At 39.9% G+C, this 16,755-nt stretch overlaps 1 protein-coding gene across 1 annotated transcript; it reads left to right on the forward strand.

Moving 5' to 3' along the window:
• Positions 1,863-3,931, forward strand: LOC109708447 (scarecrow-like protein 23). The gene has a single exon (XM_020230194.1). It carries the CDS (start codon positions 2,187-2,189, stop codon positions 3,759-3,761), a length of 1,575 nt encoding a protein of 524 aa, XP_020085783.1. The 5' UTR covers positions 1,863-2,186; the 3' UTR covers positions 3,762-3,931.

The raw sequence follows: 16,755 nt of genomic DNA on the forward strand, positions 1-16,755 counted from the left end.
CGCACAGTGCACCATAGCTCGGCCAGAGGGGAAAAGTCTTAAAATATAGCAGTTATATGGCGACTTGTTGGGGTGTCAACCAGCCGAACACGAGTGAACTGGGACCGACTTGTTAAAGTATCGGGTCGAAAAATTCAGCTCATGTTCGACTCGTTAATAAATAAGCCGAACACGAGTAGGCTCACGAGCTGATTAACGAGTAATATATTAAATATATTAGATTGAATATATATAAAAAATAAATTTATAAAATTTTACCTATTAGACTTTGATCTAATGATTGAAACTTTACATATAAATAAATTTTTTTATAATTAAATATATATATATATATATATATATATATAATTATTTATTTATATATATGAATATAAGTTAAATAAATTATATAAATATAAAATATATGTATTCCAGCTATTATCGAGCTAACAGGAGCGAGTTGACCCTACCTCATGTTCGGCTCGTTTATTAAACGAGCTAAAAATTTCGTGCTTGGATCGTTTACTAAACGAGCAATTTGATCTCGAGCTCATTTCAAGCCGAACGCGAGACGGCTCACGAATAGTGAGCTAAATTGCCATCCCTAGTCATGTGGTGTCTCCAATTGATCATATTTATCTTATTCATAACTATTAAAAAAACTACTATAGACATCGATAATATAGTAGAGCTATTATAGAGTAGACTTTCTCATCACTAGGCCGGTTTGTTATTGAAGGTCATCAAATCTAATATTATTAGGCAAAGCGAAATTAAAACAAAAGCATATAAAAATATACTCAGATTTTCTATAGAATTACAAAAAATATATTCTATCCGAGTTTTAAAGTTCACCACCACCACCCAAAATCCTTGAGAGCCTAAAAGTTTGATAAACAAACTGAAATTCATGAATCAAAAAGTTAAGTCGGTACTGTTCATCTTTTTATCATTCTTTTTATATAAATATATGCAAATATATTTATATAATTATATGCAAATATGTAAATATAATTTATTTACATTTAAATAAATTATATAAATATAAAATATATGTATTCGAGCTGTTATCGAGCCGAACACGAACGAGCTGACCCCAACTAGTGTTTAGCTCGTTTATTAAACGAGCTTAAAATTTCAGCTCGTGCTCGGCTCGTTTACTAAACAAGCGATTCGATCTCAAGCTTATTTCAAGCTGAACACAAATTGGCTTGCGAACAACAAACTGGATTGCCATTCCTTATTACGTAGTGTCTCCAACTGATCATATCTGTCCTATTCATAATTGTTAAAAAAAAATTACTATTGACATCGATAATGTAGCGGAGCTGTTATAGAGTAGACTTTCTCGTCAGGAGGATTGTTTGTTATTGAATGTCATCAAATCTAACATTATTAGGCAAAACAAAATTAAAACAGAAGCATATAAAAATATACTTAAATTTTTTATAGAATTATAAAAAATATATTCTATCGAAGTTTTAAACTTCACCACCATCCTCCAAAATCCTTGATGAGAGCCTAAAATTTTGATAAACAAACTGAAATTCGTGAATCGAAAAGCTTAAGGTTTTTAACTCGATGCTGTTACTATTTTTATCATTCTTTTTGTTATAAATTTTATGTAATTAGAAATGTCCGTAGATAAATTTTTTTATTCACATTGTGCTCGCCTAACTTGCAATGTATGAGGGCGACAATTTTCTTACAAAAAAATAAGAAAAAAAAGCTTTAAGTCTTTCAAGTTTATATTTTTTTATTATCAAATAAATATTTTGAATGTAAAAATTAAAAGTAATTCACCAACCACTTCTACATATTAAAAAAAATGAAAACATAATAATAATATGAAACAAGATCAGAACGAGTAGATTTTGGGCCCAACAGCTTATAACAACAATTTATTTCTCTTATTATTATTATTATTATTATTATTATTTCATGGAGGGTCGTTCACTCCTAATACACGGTATTTATGGATGCACCGAGTGCAGGCACATTTTTCATCTCTGATGTACTATCACATAGCCAGCGACCCACCCCTATCTTCTTGTTCTTCACCTCCCTCCCCAATCAGTGAGTGTACTTCCTGCTTCCCTTCTCCTCCTCCTCCTCTAATTTTCCATTTTCTTTGTTTTTTTTTCACTCACTGTTTTTCCCCAAAATAATCAAAATCCAAAACCTCAATACTTCCCTTGTGCCAAATAATGCTCCAAAGCCTTCTCCCTCGATCTCCCATCACTAATGCTGCCAGCTCCGACGCGCCGCCGATGAGTCGACCGAAGCGCTCCGCCGACGCCCGCGACCTCACACCCTCCTCCTCCTCCCCAGCAGCCGCCGCCGCCGCCTGCGACGATGACGACGATCGCCTACGGAAGAGAAAACAACTACAATTATATCCGCAACCGGAACCGCAGCCGCCGCAGCAGCAGCAGCAGCAGCATGTTGTCGACGTGATTCAAGAACGTAAGAATGATAACACCTATTTTTCCGCCGGTAGTAGCAGTAGTAGTAGTGCAGTGGAGTCGCGGGTGCTCCGCCTGCTGGGGCTGCTGCTCCACTGCGCCGAAGCCGTGGCTGCCGACCGGCTATCGGAGGCACGCGACATCCTCCCGGAGATCAACGAGCTCGCGTCCCCCTTCGGTTCCTCTCCGGAGCGCGTCGCCGCGTACTTCGCCGACGCGCTCGGCGCCCGCATCCTCAGCTCCTACCTCGGCGTCTACTCCCCGCTAATCCACCACCACAAACCCCTCGTCACTTCCCACCACAACCGCATCTTCAACGCGTTCCAGGTGTATAATTCGATCTCCCCGCTGGTCAAATTCTCGCACTTCACCTCCAACCAGGCGATCTTCCAGGCGCTGGACGGCGAGGAGCGGGTGCACATAATCGACCTCGACATCATGCAGGGCCTGCAGTGGCCCGGGCTCTTCCAGATCCTGGCGTCGCGGCCTCTGAAGCTCCGGTCGCTCCGCATCACCGGGCTCGGGTCCTCCCTCGAGCTGCTCGAGGCGACCGGCCGCCGGCTCTCCGACTTCGCCGCGGCGCTGGGGCTGCCGTTCGAGTTCCAGCCGGTCGAGGGGAAGATCGGGGACCAGAGCAAGGCGGGCGGCGGCGGCGGCGCGTTCGCGCCGCGGGACGGGCGGGAGGTGGCCGTCGTGCACTGGATGCACCACTGCCTGTACGACGTGACGGGGTCGGACGAGGCGGCGGTGTCGGTGATCAAGAACGTGATCCGGCCGCGGCTGGTGACGGTGGTGGAGCAGGACCTGGGGCGGCACGGGGGGGACTTCCTGGGCAGGTTCGTGGAGGCGCTGCATTACTACTCGGCGGTGTTCGACGCGCTCGGGGAGGGGGCGGCGGCGGAGGGGAGTCGGGAGGAGGAGGAGGCCGAGCGGCACGACGTGGAGCGGCAGCTGCTGGGGGCGGAGATCCGGAACATCGTGGCGGTCGGGGGGCCGAAGCGGACGGGGGAGGTGGCGGTCGGGCGGTGGGGGGAGGAGATGCGGAGGGCGGGTTTCGAGCAGGTGTCGCTGGCGGGAGGGCCCGCGGCCGCGCAGGCCAACCTCTTGCTCGGAATGCGGCTGCCGTGGAAGGGGTACACTCTGGTGGAGGAGGCCGGCTGCCTCAAGCTCGGCTGGAAGGACCTCTCCTTGCTGACGGCATCAGCTTGGAAGACTGGAAACAGCCACGGCCCCGCAGAAGGCGGAGAAGACCGAGACCACGTTCAACCGCCGCCGCAGCAGCAGCAGCATCATCATCACTCATCTCTCTTGACATAATCACTTTGTTTTTATTCTTGCCCTCTGTTTTTTTTTTTTTTTTTTTTAAATATCTGTACCCAACCGAAGAGTTAGTACGAGAATTGCATCTTCAAACCGTTAGAATTTCGTCCAAGAATTAGTATAATAACACGATCTGCTACGTTATTCGGAAGGAATATTATAGCTGATGATGAGTCGCCGAGGCATTCGATCTTCAGAATGCATAGACGCTAGGACGTGAATAAATCCTTTTAATTGTGAGAATTCGAATATCCGAATAGTCCTTTCACATAAAACAAACGTTTTAACTAGTGCTTGTTAATCATTTACCATAATTGAAATGATAAAACCAATAATAATAATATGAGAAATGATTCAGTACTTTATTATTAAAAAAATAAAATAGATCTTAACTATTAATTAATAGAGAGTAAAGATGTAATTTTAACATTTAGTATGTAAAAAGGTTACATTATACGAGGGTATTTTGGTAATTAAACTATGCAACATTTAAAATATCCTAAATTTATGCATTCATTTACACTAATTTGAAAAATTGATTGATTACCCTAATTTAGGCATTAATTAGACATTAATTTAACCGACCGTCTCAAGAGCAAGTGGTAAAGGACTTGGTGGTTGGTACCTGAGACCCAAGTTCGAATCCTAGTTGATTCACATTTCCAGCTAAGTTTATTTCTAAATAAAATAAACGAAACGGGTAGCATGCTACCTATCTCTCAAAAAAATTAGACATTATCAGCCGTGAGATTTCAGCATCTGAAGCTTGTTGACACATTTGGAGAGTGTCGGGACAAGTCGGAATTGTTTTGGCGTGAAATAGACGCAAAACAGACTCAGTGCGACGCGAGAGTAGAGTTTTAACATTGGAATCTGCAAAGTGCAGGTTTTCAGTGTTGAGTACCGGTACCCCAGTGTATTTTTCAAACAGACTGCTCTCGGGTTGCGCCAATTTGATGCTGAGTACCGGTACGGCATCGGGCTGGTACCGGTACCCTGTGTGCGAACTTGCGGGTTGAGAGGCCATTTGAGTTGGTAGAGGATATTGTAGTCTTTATTGAGTTGGTGAGGGGCAAAATGGTCTTTTTAGTTGTTGATAAGCTTGCCACCTACTCTCTCGTTTCAACATGGTCTGAGTATAATTATCCTTACTCTCTCTCTCTCTAGTTAATGGTGTACTTGGTTGAGGCCTCGGGTGGAGTGCGGATCGACGTTGACTTCGCGCCGGTAAGCCGTTCGAGCGTGGGCGTCGAGGTTGCGCCGTTGGAGGCCGAGCAAGGGCGTGTTTTCCTCTCTTTTCGATTTCTCGTCGTAGTTGGATGTGCGTTTCGAGGTGGGTTGAAGTTTACCGAAATCGTCGAAATATTTTCTAAGTTTTAGTATTTGTCGATATGTATCATCCGTCTATTTTTATTGCTAGTACTCAAATTTATGTATTAGTGTTTAAATCTGAATTTGGAGTTAAGCTAGTAGTTTAATTTTACATGTTGGATTTGGAATTGACTTAGGAGAAAACATATAGATCCTACACTGTCACTTTTTGAAAAATTACCAGATTTAGCTTCTGAAGCTGTTGCGCCTTGTATCCGCGCTGTTAGTGCGCATTTGATACTCAGATAGCTTCTGAAGCTGTTGCGCTTTGTATCCACGCTATTAGTGCGCATTTGATACTCGGATAGTGTTACACCTGTCAAGTGGTAAAGGAGGATTAGGAGTAGTAGTAGGGAGGTTTAGCTAGAATAATAAGAGGGGAGAGGAGGCTTAGCTTTTTCTCTGCTTCAAGTCTCAGGTTGGGGAAGCATCGGTCGTCGGCAAGGGAGCGTGGAGATTAGCGGCAGTGTGAGGGGCGCCGGTGGAGGAGAAAGGGGCGATGGAAGCGGGGAAGAGAATAGGGCGATCCGAGCGATCCGACAAGGGACTTAGAGCAGTCGACAAGGCGACCCAAGATTTAGACAATTCTGGTGGATTCGGGCGTCTGGCGGATTCGGGCGCAAGGAGGGGGGGACTGATCCAATGTGCCTTGGGAGAAGGCCGGGGAAGAGGCCCATGTGAGAATTTGGGCAGCAGATAGTAGGCTTAGGGAGTCCAATTAGAATTAGGGTTTTGCTTTTAGTGTGTGAATAAAAAGGGCAGCGTGTAACTCAAGATAGTTTTATGTGAAATTAATGAAATTTTCTTCTTCCTCATCATCTCCCAATTTGTCACGCCCCGGGCCCAATTTTAAAAGCCTTTTTAAAACAGAGTTGCGGAAAACGTGCCATTTTTTTTTTTCTTCTTTTTTTTTTTCAACCTGGCCCACGTGACGTACAGACCCGCCACAAATACAAAGTTCCTCTGTCCACTCGGACAGAGTCTCCTTTGTATTTGCACGGCGTACCAACGATACAACAGGATCTCAACCACAACCTACATTTACCAATCAACAACCAAGGCATGATATGCATTTCCATACAGCTAACAATCCTTAGAATGATGCATGCCTCTAAGCACTCCTTAGGCGCTGGATGATGCAATGCACAATACAACAAACATCCTATTTAAAAGTGCTCCCCACACGGAAGCTTTTGTTTTTAAACTCTAATTCAATCATTCATAAAAACCATTCGAAAACCTTTTTAAAACTGTTTCCCACACGGAAACTCTATTTTGAAAACCGACTACCTCGAGGGGTAGAAAACCACGATGCATAACTACAAGAAAACCAAATCTCCACAGAACCAAAACCACAGATCGAAAACTCCAATCTCATGTATAAAAGAAACCAACACCACAGTTCACATACATTCAAGCATACATAAGATCAGCTAACTGAACCATTATTAAGAAAACTACTAAGTGCGGGAAAGAAATAACCAGGGTGACGGTCGCTACTGCCGTCTAGCTAGATCGTCCTCTCGTCGAGCCCAAAATCCAACTCCTCGTCTCTGTCACCTGGGGGGGAAAAGGGGGGTGAGAAACCGCAACCATGGTTTTCTCAGTGGGTACGACAGAGCCACGAAGGCAAGTCGTAATCACCGGAAACCAAAGGAGATAGATAAACAAGTATATATCTGTAAGCTGATATGAAATAGAACTACAGTAGCTACAACAGATAAATAGGAAGCAATAAATAAACCTGCTACTGTATAGAAAACAATGCAAAGAATGCCTCAATGTACTGAACCAGAAACTGTACCCAATCTGTGCCTGCTGTATCGGTCCGCAGACCTCAAGCGCTACCTGTCACTAACTGCACCGACCTGATCCATCCGCCCCGCAGGACGACCTATCCGGATAAGTACACCTCCGATCGGTGGCCAAACCGATCCGGTGTCATGAATACCCCCAAGTGCCGTGACTAAGTCATGCTGATATGCTCAAATAAAAACAAACCCGGCTAAAGCCGGTGCCTAGGCCGAAGCCAACAACGAGGGCATACAATGCCAAACTGAAATAGAAGCTAGGGCGTACAACGCCGAACTGAAATAGATGCTAGGGCGTACAACGCCGAACCTCGATCAACCAGATCGAAACACACGACAAGAGAGTCGATGTGTTGCCTGGACCCAAGGTCCACAGAGATACTGAAATACAAATGCAACCTGCTCTACATGTCTATCAACTACTAACCAAATGCAATCAAAGAGGTACGATATACGAAAGATAAGCAAACAATGACATGTAGAGACTAAAATACGGGAATAGAAAAACAGGAGAAGGAGGTGAAACGCTCTCACCGACTACCAGCTCGAAGCACCCACCTGTCACTGTCGCGTCGGAACACTGGGTACGCACAAGTCTACCGGACCTAAGAAGATCCACCAAGTCAGTATCCAAACCACTAACCCAAAGCACGAGACTCACAAACCCCCACACAGGATCCCCGTAATCGGTTTCCCAAAACCGATTACCGTAACTCACCGGAAGTCCCGAAAAGCACACCGGGACGCCGTCGGGACCCACTAAGTGTCCCGAACTCACCGACTCATACCACGAGTCACCCGCTGCCCCAAAACATTCCAATTTGGATGCCTTGGCAGCGAACACAAGGTCACACAACAATACGATCATCGCCGGATAATCGTACGGATCCGGGTTCCCGGAAGTGTCTATTTCGACACCGGAACCCGCCGTCGCTCACCTATCGTCATCGAACCCACAAAATGACGATGGTGACCAGCCAACAAGGCTCAGCGATAAAACACGAAGCAACCAAACACCGTCGAAAAGAATCCGGACCGAAACCGCGTTCTTTCAGCGAATTTCGCCGAAAAACGCACCGAAATCGACCTACCGATTTCCGCGGAAGCTAACGGACCATGGACAATCAGTCCAGCGGTCAATACAAACTCTTACACGCTGCCCACAGTAGCCACACAATGCACAATTGCATAAAAGACCCTCTAATTACATACAATATCATCATTTTATGTAATTTGACCGATCAAGCGGCTCGTTCACGCAAACCAAGGACTTTCAAAGTCCGCAGAGACACGTACTGACAGGTCTCGATGTACCGGAGTCCGTGCTCACGATCCGGAGCACAGCGGCTCACTGTGGGAAGCGCGGGAGCAACCCGAAGGTTCAGCGAATAGCGCGCAGTCAGGGAAGATCGCGCTGCACAGAACTAGCCGGACACTTTCTGATCCAAAGTGAGGTGAGCACTGTGATCAGCACTGACCAACGATCACCGTGCTCACCTCCGGAGGCATCAGGACAGCCTCGGATCGCCGGATAAGCGTACGCAAACTCAAAACAGCAGCCAAAAAGGCTGAAACGGAGCGACATCGCCGAAACAGCGGAACGGAGTCTCCCCGACAGAAACCAAGGTGAGCACGATGATCAGCAACTTGCCAGGATCATTGTGCTCCCTTCCGTACAGATCGGGGAAGCTCGGTAAGCTCGGAACATAAATCCATCACAATAAGCCCTATTTCGAGCTTGGCCGGAGCAACCTTGCTCCGGCCGGCCTCCGGCGGCACGGCGGCGTGCGCGGCGGCCAGGGACGGGTACGGGGGAGGTGAGGAGTACCGAGCTCACCTCAGGTGGCGGCTGGAAGCGGCGGCGGCGTCGGCGGAGCAACCCGAGCCCGCAAGAAAGAAGCTCGGGCTCGGCGGGTTTCTCCGGCCACGGCGGCGGCCGGGAAAGGTCGGGGACGTCGGCGGCGGGTCCCCAGAGGCTAGAAGGGGAGGAAGGAGGCAGCCTCGGGCGGCGGCGGCGGGGAAGAGTGGCCGCACACAGCCCTCGGCCTGGGCTCGGCTGGGCGGCTGCAGCCGGCCGAGGCGGCGGCGGCGGCGCGCTGGGGTGGCGGCGACCGACGGGAAAGGGTGCCGGGGCACGGGGGATGTCGGCGGGAGAGATCTCGGGCGGTGGCGGCGCGCGGGCAGCGGCTGCAACCCAGCTCGGCCTGGGCTGCTACCCAGCTCGGCCTGGGCTGCTGCAGGCGGCTGGAGCGGCTGCGGCGGCGCAGGCGACGGCGGCGGTCGGCGGGGATGATCGCCGGAGCACGGGGTGACACCGAGGGAGGGTCTGCAGGAGGCGCAGTCCCGGGCCTTCACTCAACCCGAGAGGAGAGAGGGAGAGAGAAAAAGAGGGAGAGAGAGAGAAGTGGTGGCTGCGGCGGCGGTTGGCCGGCCGGGGCTCAGTCGGCGGCGGCCCGGGCGCGCGCAGCAGGTGCAGGGGAAGGAGAGGGAGGCGGCTGGGTGGTGCGGCTAGGGCTAGGTTAGGGTTACAAGGCTCCAAACCCTAGAGAGCTATAATAAATACTAAGGTGAAAAATGCAAAAAGGTCCCCCAAACATCAGAATTTCAATCCGAGTCCCTCACAGCGTGTGTAAAACACGCGAACACCCCTCTACGTGCGATCCCACGCGAAACGGTACATAAAATATCGCGACTTTTGCGAAAATACCGTTTTGCCACTACCGACCTCTCCTCGATCAACGCGCGATCTCCGCAGATCCGTCCGTCAGATTTGCGAACGGATTGCACCAGTGCGATCAGCACGACGGAGACAACAAAGCTACGATTTCGTTTCGTCTTGATCGACCACGGATTCACGACAAAATCCAACCTTCTTCGAATAGAAGAAAACACACACATAAATACATATAAAACATGTATTTTTGGATTTTCTCGAAATCCGTGCGTCGAACTCAAAATCCGTCAGCGTCATTAGCTCCAGAACAGCTGACCCGGTCGAAACGAGCTATTGGACTGCTATGAACAGAGTCCGGTACGAGCCAGAAGCCAACTTCTCACCGTGGCTTCTCCGGAAAATCGAGTTACTATTCACTTTAAGTGAAACTTGGAAATCGCGTAGAATTTCCGTTTTAACTCGATTTCCCCCGAAACTTGACGAGTGCTTTTGTAATTAAATTACACACAAAAACATCGTCAACCGAGAGTTTAGCTACACTGTAAAAATCTCAGTCCTTACACAATTTCTCTTAATCTCTCTTCTTCTTAATCCCCCACTCATCTTATTCCCTCTATTCCCTCCTTTCTATTCTTTCTTCATCTTCTTTATCAGAATATCTCAATTCTGATCTAATTAATCCGAGTCAGGCAGTTACGTGAACCATCATCCTCGATGCCGTCCATCATCTCAGCGAGATCTCATCATCGACGGGTTGCGCCGAGTCAGGTACGTAACAGATAGCTTCTGAAGCTGTTGCGCTTTGTATCCACGCTGTTAGTGCGCATTTGATACTCGGATAGCTTTAGGCGTTGTGGGTCATTTGTATCGCAGCTGTTTGTATGCGATGGATACCCAGATTAGTGTAGGATGAGTTTACGCTCGTGCTGGAATGCCGAGCTTATTTTACAGTAGTGTGTAGACTGTTTCGAACTGTCGGGTGCCGTCGCGGTTGACGGTGGAATCAGATTGCTGTTTTTGCATCAGATTGTGCCAAGAGCACGTGAGCTTTGGTTGTTAGACCAGTTAGACCCATTTGCTTTGATTATAGCCTGTGAGAGCCTGATTGAGCCCGACAGAGACACGATTGTATACTTGGTTCGGTAGCGCCCACAAGTGCCACTCCGGAGTCGGGCTTTGTGCGTTTGCGTAGATGTCGTAGTGTCCAGTGTGGATTTGCTCTTCACCAATTACCCAACGTGGTGGTGGTTGGTATAGCTTCAGCAGGCGAGACGGGTGCGTTCACACTCCCTAGTGAGATTGGGTCAGAGATTGCATCTTGCTTATATCTACATATAGGTAGTGTTGGTTAGCGATAGTATAGTGGTATGTAGCTGTAAAGTTTTTTCAGCTTCTTTTACTATCCTTGAGTATACTTTTTGTAGACTTAGTGGGTGAATCGTCGAGGTCGGTAGCGGTATCCACTGAGAACTACTTCTTTTTGCAGTAGTTCTCATACCCAGTTGTTGATCCCTTTTTGTAGAGCCTTCGTCAGCGGTTGCTGTTGTTGCTGATTTGGATCGTAGAAAGGGAGTCGCGAACAAAATCCCTTCCAGTCTTGTTACTGTTCTAGAGGAGTACCAGCTGCACGTAGTTTTGATTTTTGGTTCATATACATACTGATATTAGATACTCGTTTGAACAAGTGATGTCTGTATCTTGGAGACTATGCATGTATAATGAACCTGATGTTTATCTATATGTATTTACAGTTCTATTAGCAGCTCTATACTACTAGTTGTAGTTTTGTATGATGACATGTACAAGTACAACTATCGCTTCGTATACAGAGGAAATTCTTTTGTATACGACGGGTCTGTTGGCGTGCCCGGAGAAACATGGTAATCTGCGGCGTGACAGAAATTTTGTATTACTATTTAAAAAATTTGTAATGCTGATAAATATTTTAATTTAACATACTTAATATGTTTAAGAAATTTTTAAATTCCTATAGTTTAGACATTAATTTTGTATCACTTATTTAAAAAAATTTGAATGTAGGTAAAAAAGTTATAAATTAAATGTATTTAATATGTTAAAAAAAAACTTAGGATTGTTCTACTTAGACATTAATTTTGTATCATTATTTAAAAAAAATTTGTAATGTTGGTAAATATTTAAATTTAACATATTTTATATGTTTAACAAAATTATGAATTCATCTTAGACATTAATTTTATATTACTAATTTTAAAAAATTGAACGTGGTCAAATATTTAAATTCAACATATTTAATATGTTTAAAAAAATTTAAGAATTTTTCTAATTTAGATATTAATTCTTTATCACTATTTAAAAAATTTAATGTGGATAATTGATTAGAAATATAGGGTATAATTCAAATTTATTCTTAGAATAGAATTGTATGGATAAAATTAATTCAAATTTTAATAGTAAAAATTGATCTTTTAAAATAATAAGATCATATATTGTAATTTAAAATATAAGCTGAAAACAAATAAAATTTGAAGTTTAGAACCTAAAAAGTAAATAGAAACCTCCAATAAATTTAAATAGTGTAGTGCAATTTAAATTTACCAATAAATAGATTTAGGCTATATAATTTAAATTTTAAACTTATAACAAATCTCTAGAATTTTACTAGAGTAAACAAAATTAGAAATGTAGATAAATTAAATAAATTTATATTGAACAAATCTAGGCTATTTGTATATTTTATTAATTTGATCAGTCCAATTAATTTGATTTCTTAAATTGATTTTGACTTTTATCTTTAAATTTTTTTAATTTTTAGTTGATTTTTAAAATTTTAGTTTGTTACCTTTTGGTTTACGATTAGCTTCTTAACTTTTATTATTCATTTTAATTAAATTAGTATCAATGATTTAAAACCAGATTAAAACGATTGATTTGACTGATCATACTTTAAACTATTCTATGAAATATCCGATTTCAATCTATTAAGCTGAATAAGATTAAGAACAATCTGGAACCGTTAAAGATAATAAACATTTCAAACAGAATGGTATTTTAACAGTTAGAGCTAATAAATATTTTAAACATAATTTTAAATATAAAAATTAAAAATATTAGGATTCCTGTTTAGAAAAAAAAGGTTAGAAATTTGAATTCGAACCCGACTAACAATTGCAAAACTTATTTATGATCTTGACGGATTTCAAAAACTCATATCTAAATCCGAAACTGACCAATTTTCCGAAATCCAAAACCGAACCCAAACCCGAAGACCAGAACCCGAAACAATTATTTCTTTTTACCATACTTCAAAATATTTTATATTAAATTTAAATTTTTAAAATATAAATTCAAATATAATATTAAACTTTATATATGATTCGGGTCTGATTCAAGATGGATATTTAGACAAAATTCATAGTTGATCTACAAAATAATCTCACATTCTTGTTGTCAAATAATTTGAAACTTTTCTTATATGAAATGCCAAAATATGAGAGGAAAGGTAGAGAGAAAAAAAAAGAAACAAACAGAGAATAAAAATTTCGATAATATAGTAGAGATAAAATCACTAAATTGCTTATATATTAAAAGACAAGAATAACCTTTTTCGAGGTATCTGGTAACTGTACCTCTCCCAAAGTGACCTGCTATTGCAGGTCACAATTTTACAAAAATTAAATCTGAACCATTGAATGGGAGGGAATGAACAGTAATGAAAAAAAAAGTATAGAAATATTATTCTAATAATATTAGTATGAACAGCCAAACAGCAGTTTAATTGGACTAATATACGCTGGAACCGAGACGTGAAGTTACATTTATTACTATTTTTCATTTATTACTATTGTAGATAGTAGGTTTAAAAAGTAACATGTAACATTTTATCCATAAATTATTTTATAAAAATGAATTGGTAAATGAGTTATAATAAAAACTCACTTTTTTAACTTTGCCCCAAAATTTTTCAAAATCACTGAAAGTAAAGAGCTTCTAAAACATGATGTGCGCTAGCTCTTAACTTTTACCTTTGAATTTATTTTTAAAATTAAAATTTAACTTAAATTTGAATTAGAATCATGATGCTAATTTTACATTCTAAATTTTATTTATAAATTCAAATTCAACATAAAAATTTTTAATTTAATTTGTAAATTTATATTTAAATTTAAAATTTTATTCAAATTTAAATTCTAATTTTAAAAATTTTAATCAAATTGTTTTAATTAGCTACAAACTTCAAGCTGAGCTTGAACTTTAACCAAACTATAAATTCAAATTATTGATTGAAATTTGAATTCAAAATTTAAATTTTTAACTTAAAATTTGAAAAGAATTTAAATTTGCATTTTGATTTAATTTCAAAATTCAAATTATGAATTCAAATGTTCAAAATTTAATTAATATTTTAGTTTTTAAGATGAAAGTTGATTTTAGAATTCAATTTTAGTTTTAAGTTGTAACTTAAACTTTAAATTTTAATTTTAAATTTATCTATATATCTTAAATTTTAATTATAAATTAAACTCATATGTTAGTTTAAATTTAAAACTTAAAATTTATTTTTAAATTCTAAATATAAATTTTAATTTAAATTATGAGTATATGTTGTTTGTTTATATTTTAATTTCTTTATGTAAAATCAAACAATCAAACCACTAAACTACAATTTTTTACTTTTAACTTTATGGTCAACTAAACAATCAAACTTAAAAGTGACACCTATAAAAATGATTTTTTTCATTTCAGTCACTTTGAGGCAACCAAACATGCCCTTAATAGAAGAAATGAAAGTGATTTTTTCTTGTTATTGTTTTTTTTTTTTTTCGATTGGAATAGATGAATCTCTGTTGTATTTTTGGCATTAACTATTAATCCCAAAAGATCGAGTTGTTAGAAATATGCAATCTATTCACATAAAGTGTACAGACACAATGCCCATGGATCTCGATTATAACTCAGTTCAACCATGCTCATGCTATTTCGAACATAACTCGGCCCTACGCGGCCTCCTGTATTTCTTTTTTCGATTGGAAGAGATGAAGTATGTTGTTCAATACTCTATTGGATTGTTAGCGTTAACTATTAATCCAAAGAGGTCGAATTGTTAGAAATACATAATCAATTCACTTAAAGTATATAGATACAACATCCATAGATTTCAATTATAACTTGGCTCAAAAAGACTCACGCCACTTTAAACATGACTCGGCCTAATCTAGCCTTCTGCCTTTTTTTTTTTTTCTTTTTCAATTGGAAGAGATTAAAGTGTTTTGTCCAATGCTCCGTTGGATCATTAACGGTCGCTATTAATCTCAAAAGCTCAAGCTATTAGATATACGCAACTAATTCACTTCGAACCTACAACCTCTTACTCTAATACCACTTGTTGGATCGTTGGCACAATCATTAATCTAAAAGCTCGAGCTATTAGAAATATATAAGAACTAATGTCTTATTATGATGCGTATTGCCTCGTCAGAAGCAATCAATTTAAAAGTAAAAACCCAAAAGTAAAAAAATATAAAAAACCAAAAAACACCCTACATGATTTACTACTAAGGGTGAATCGCACCGTTGGTCTCAACCTTTACCTGATATTTTATTTTGGACTACCTTTTATTTTTAACAAATAGATTCTTAACGGTATACTATTGAAATTTCTTTTTTATAAGTGCGCCTACTGTGTAAGTCTAATCTCGACAACTCAATGTCTTTTCACGTGCTTACGATTACCGCGATCTTGCATATGATACTTACGGTCTTCTTTGAAGTAGCCAATTTTCTTGGCATCTAGTCGGAACTGCTACGAGATTTTTTTAGAAACTAGAAAAAATCAATACTGGCGCTTGAAATTCACTAGATCATAACAGTAATTTATGTGCGTAGATAAAATTTTATTGAGTTGATGTGATTTATTTTCTCATAATTAATAGAAATTGAATGATTGAGACCAAATTAAAAATAGAATTATAAAAAATAGGGATTTAGCAGTATAGATAAAGGGGACCAAAGTTAGCAGCATAGTTAAAGGGAACCAAAGTGAAAAACCACAACAACTTAAAAANGTCAGAAAGTAACACGTACCTCATGTCTGGCCAGATCTTTTCAAGCGTTCAATCATTGATGCCACGAAATTTGTACAACAACTCGTGCCAGTTCATTGCACATGCAACAAAATTTTTAGGTATGTTTGAGCATTATAAGTTATTCCCCTATAACTAGATATTTAAAATTTTTAAATTTGACTGCTATTGATACTGTATTATTATGTTTGATTTAATATAATAATATAATACTATATTACAATATATATATAAAATATTATTATTATTATTATATTTGATTTATTTTATAAAATTCAGTTATTCTGAAAATAAAGTGCAGTTTATTTCAAAATTGTCTTCAGTCATATTTGGCCAAAGAATTTTATTGTTTACAAATAATATTTCTTTTACTAAAATTTATTTTTAAATAATTTAAAATTTGAATTTAAATTAAAAATTTTGAGATTTAAATTTACATCTGAACAAAAATATAAAATTTAATACTTTTAATATAAAATATAAACATGAAATGAACAGAAGAAATTCCAGTTTAATTTTCTTTCACGCCAGAAAATAAGAAATAAACAAACAAACAAATAAATAATAATAAATATTAAATACAAAATAAAAACTTTCTTCAACAATAAGTAGGAAATAATGATTTTTGATTGAAGAGAATATCAGAAACATTAATTACTTGTTAAGAGAAGTTTTAACATTTTTACTATAAATGTAACAACGTATGATACAAGGCAGTTGTAGACTTGCATTGTAGCCGAACGTGTTCCTTCCTCAATGAGCAAACTACAATACGTAAAAAATTTCAGCAAAATGTAACTTTTTAGTTCTATTTGTGATTTAAACTGGCCCAACCTACCCAATTTTTTACGGATCAACTCGAGGCCGAGCCGTGCCTTTGTTAGGATTTGGTTAGATTTGTAAATTAATTTTAGATAGATAAAAATTAATGTTTAAATTTGTTGAAAATAAATTAAAATTTAAATATTAATTAGAGTATGAATCTAATTAGATTAGGATAAATATTTAAATCTATTAGAGATAAATGATATATAGATTTAAATATTTATTGGAATAGAAATCCTAAATATATT

The sequence above is a fragment of the Ananas comosus genome, linkage group 4, assembly GCF_001540865.1.
Source record: "Ananas comosus cultivar F153 linkage group 4, ASM154086v1, whole genome shotgun sequence".
Classification (NCBI taxonomy): Eukaryota; Viridiplantae; Streptophyta; class Magnoliopsida; order Poales; family Bromeliaceae; genus Ananas; species Ananas comosus.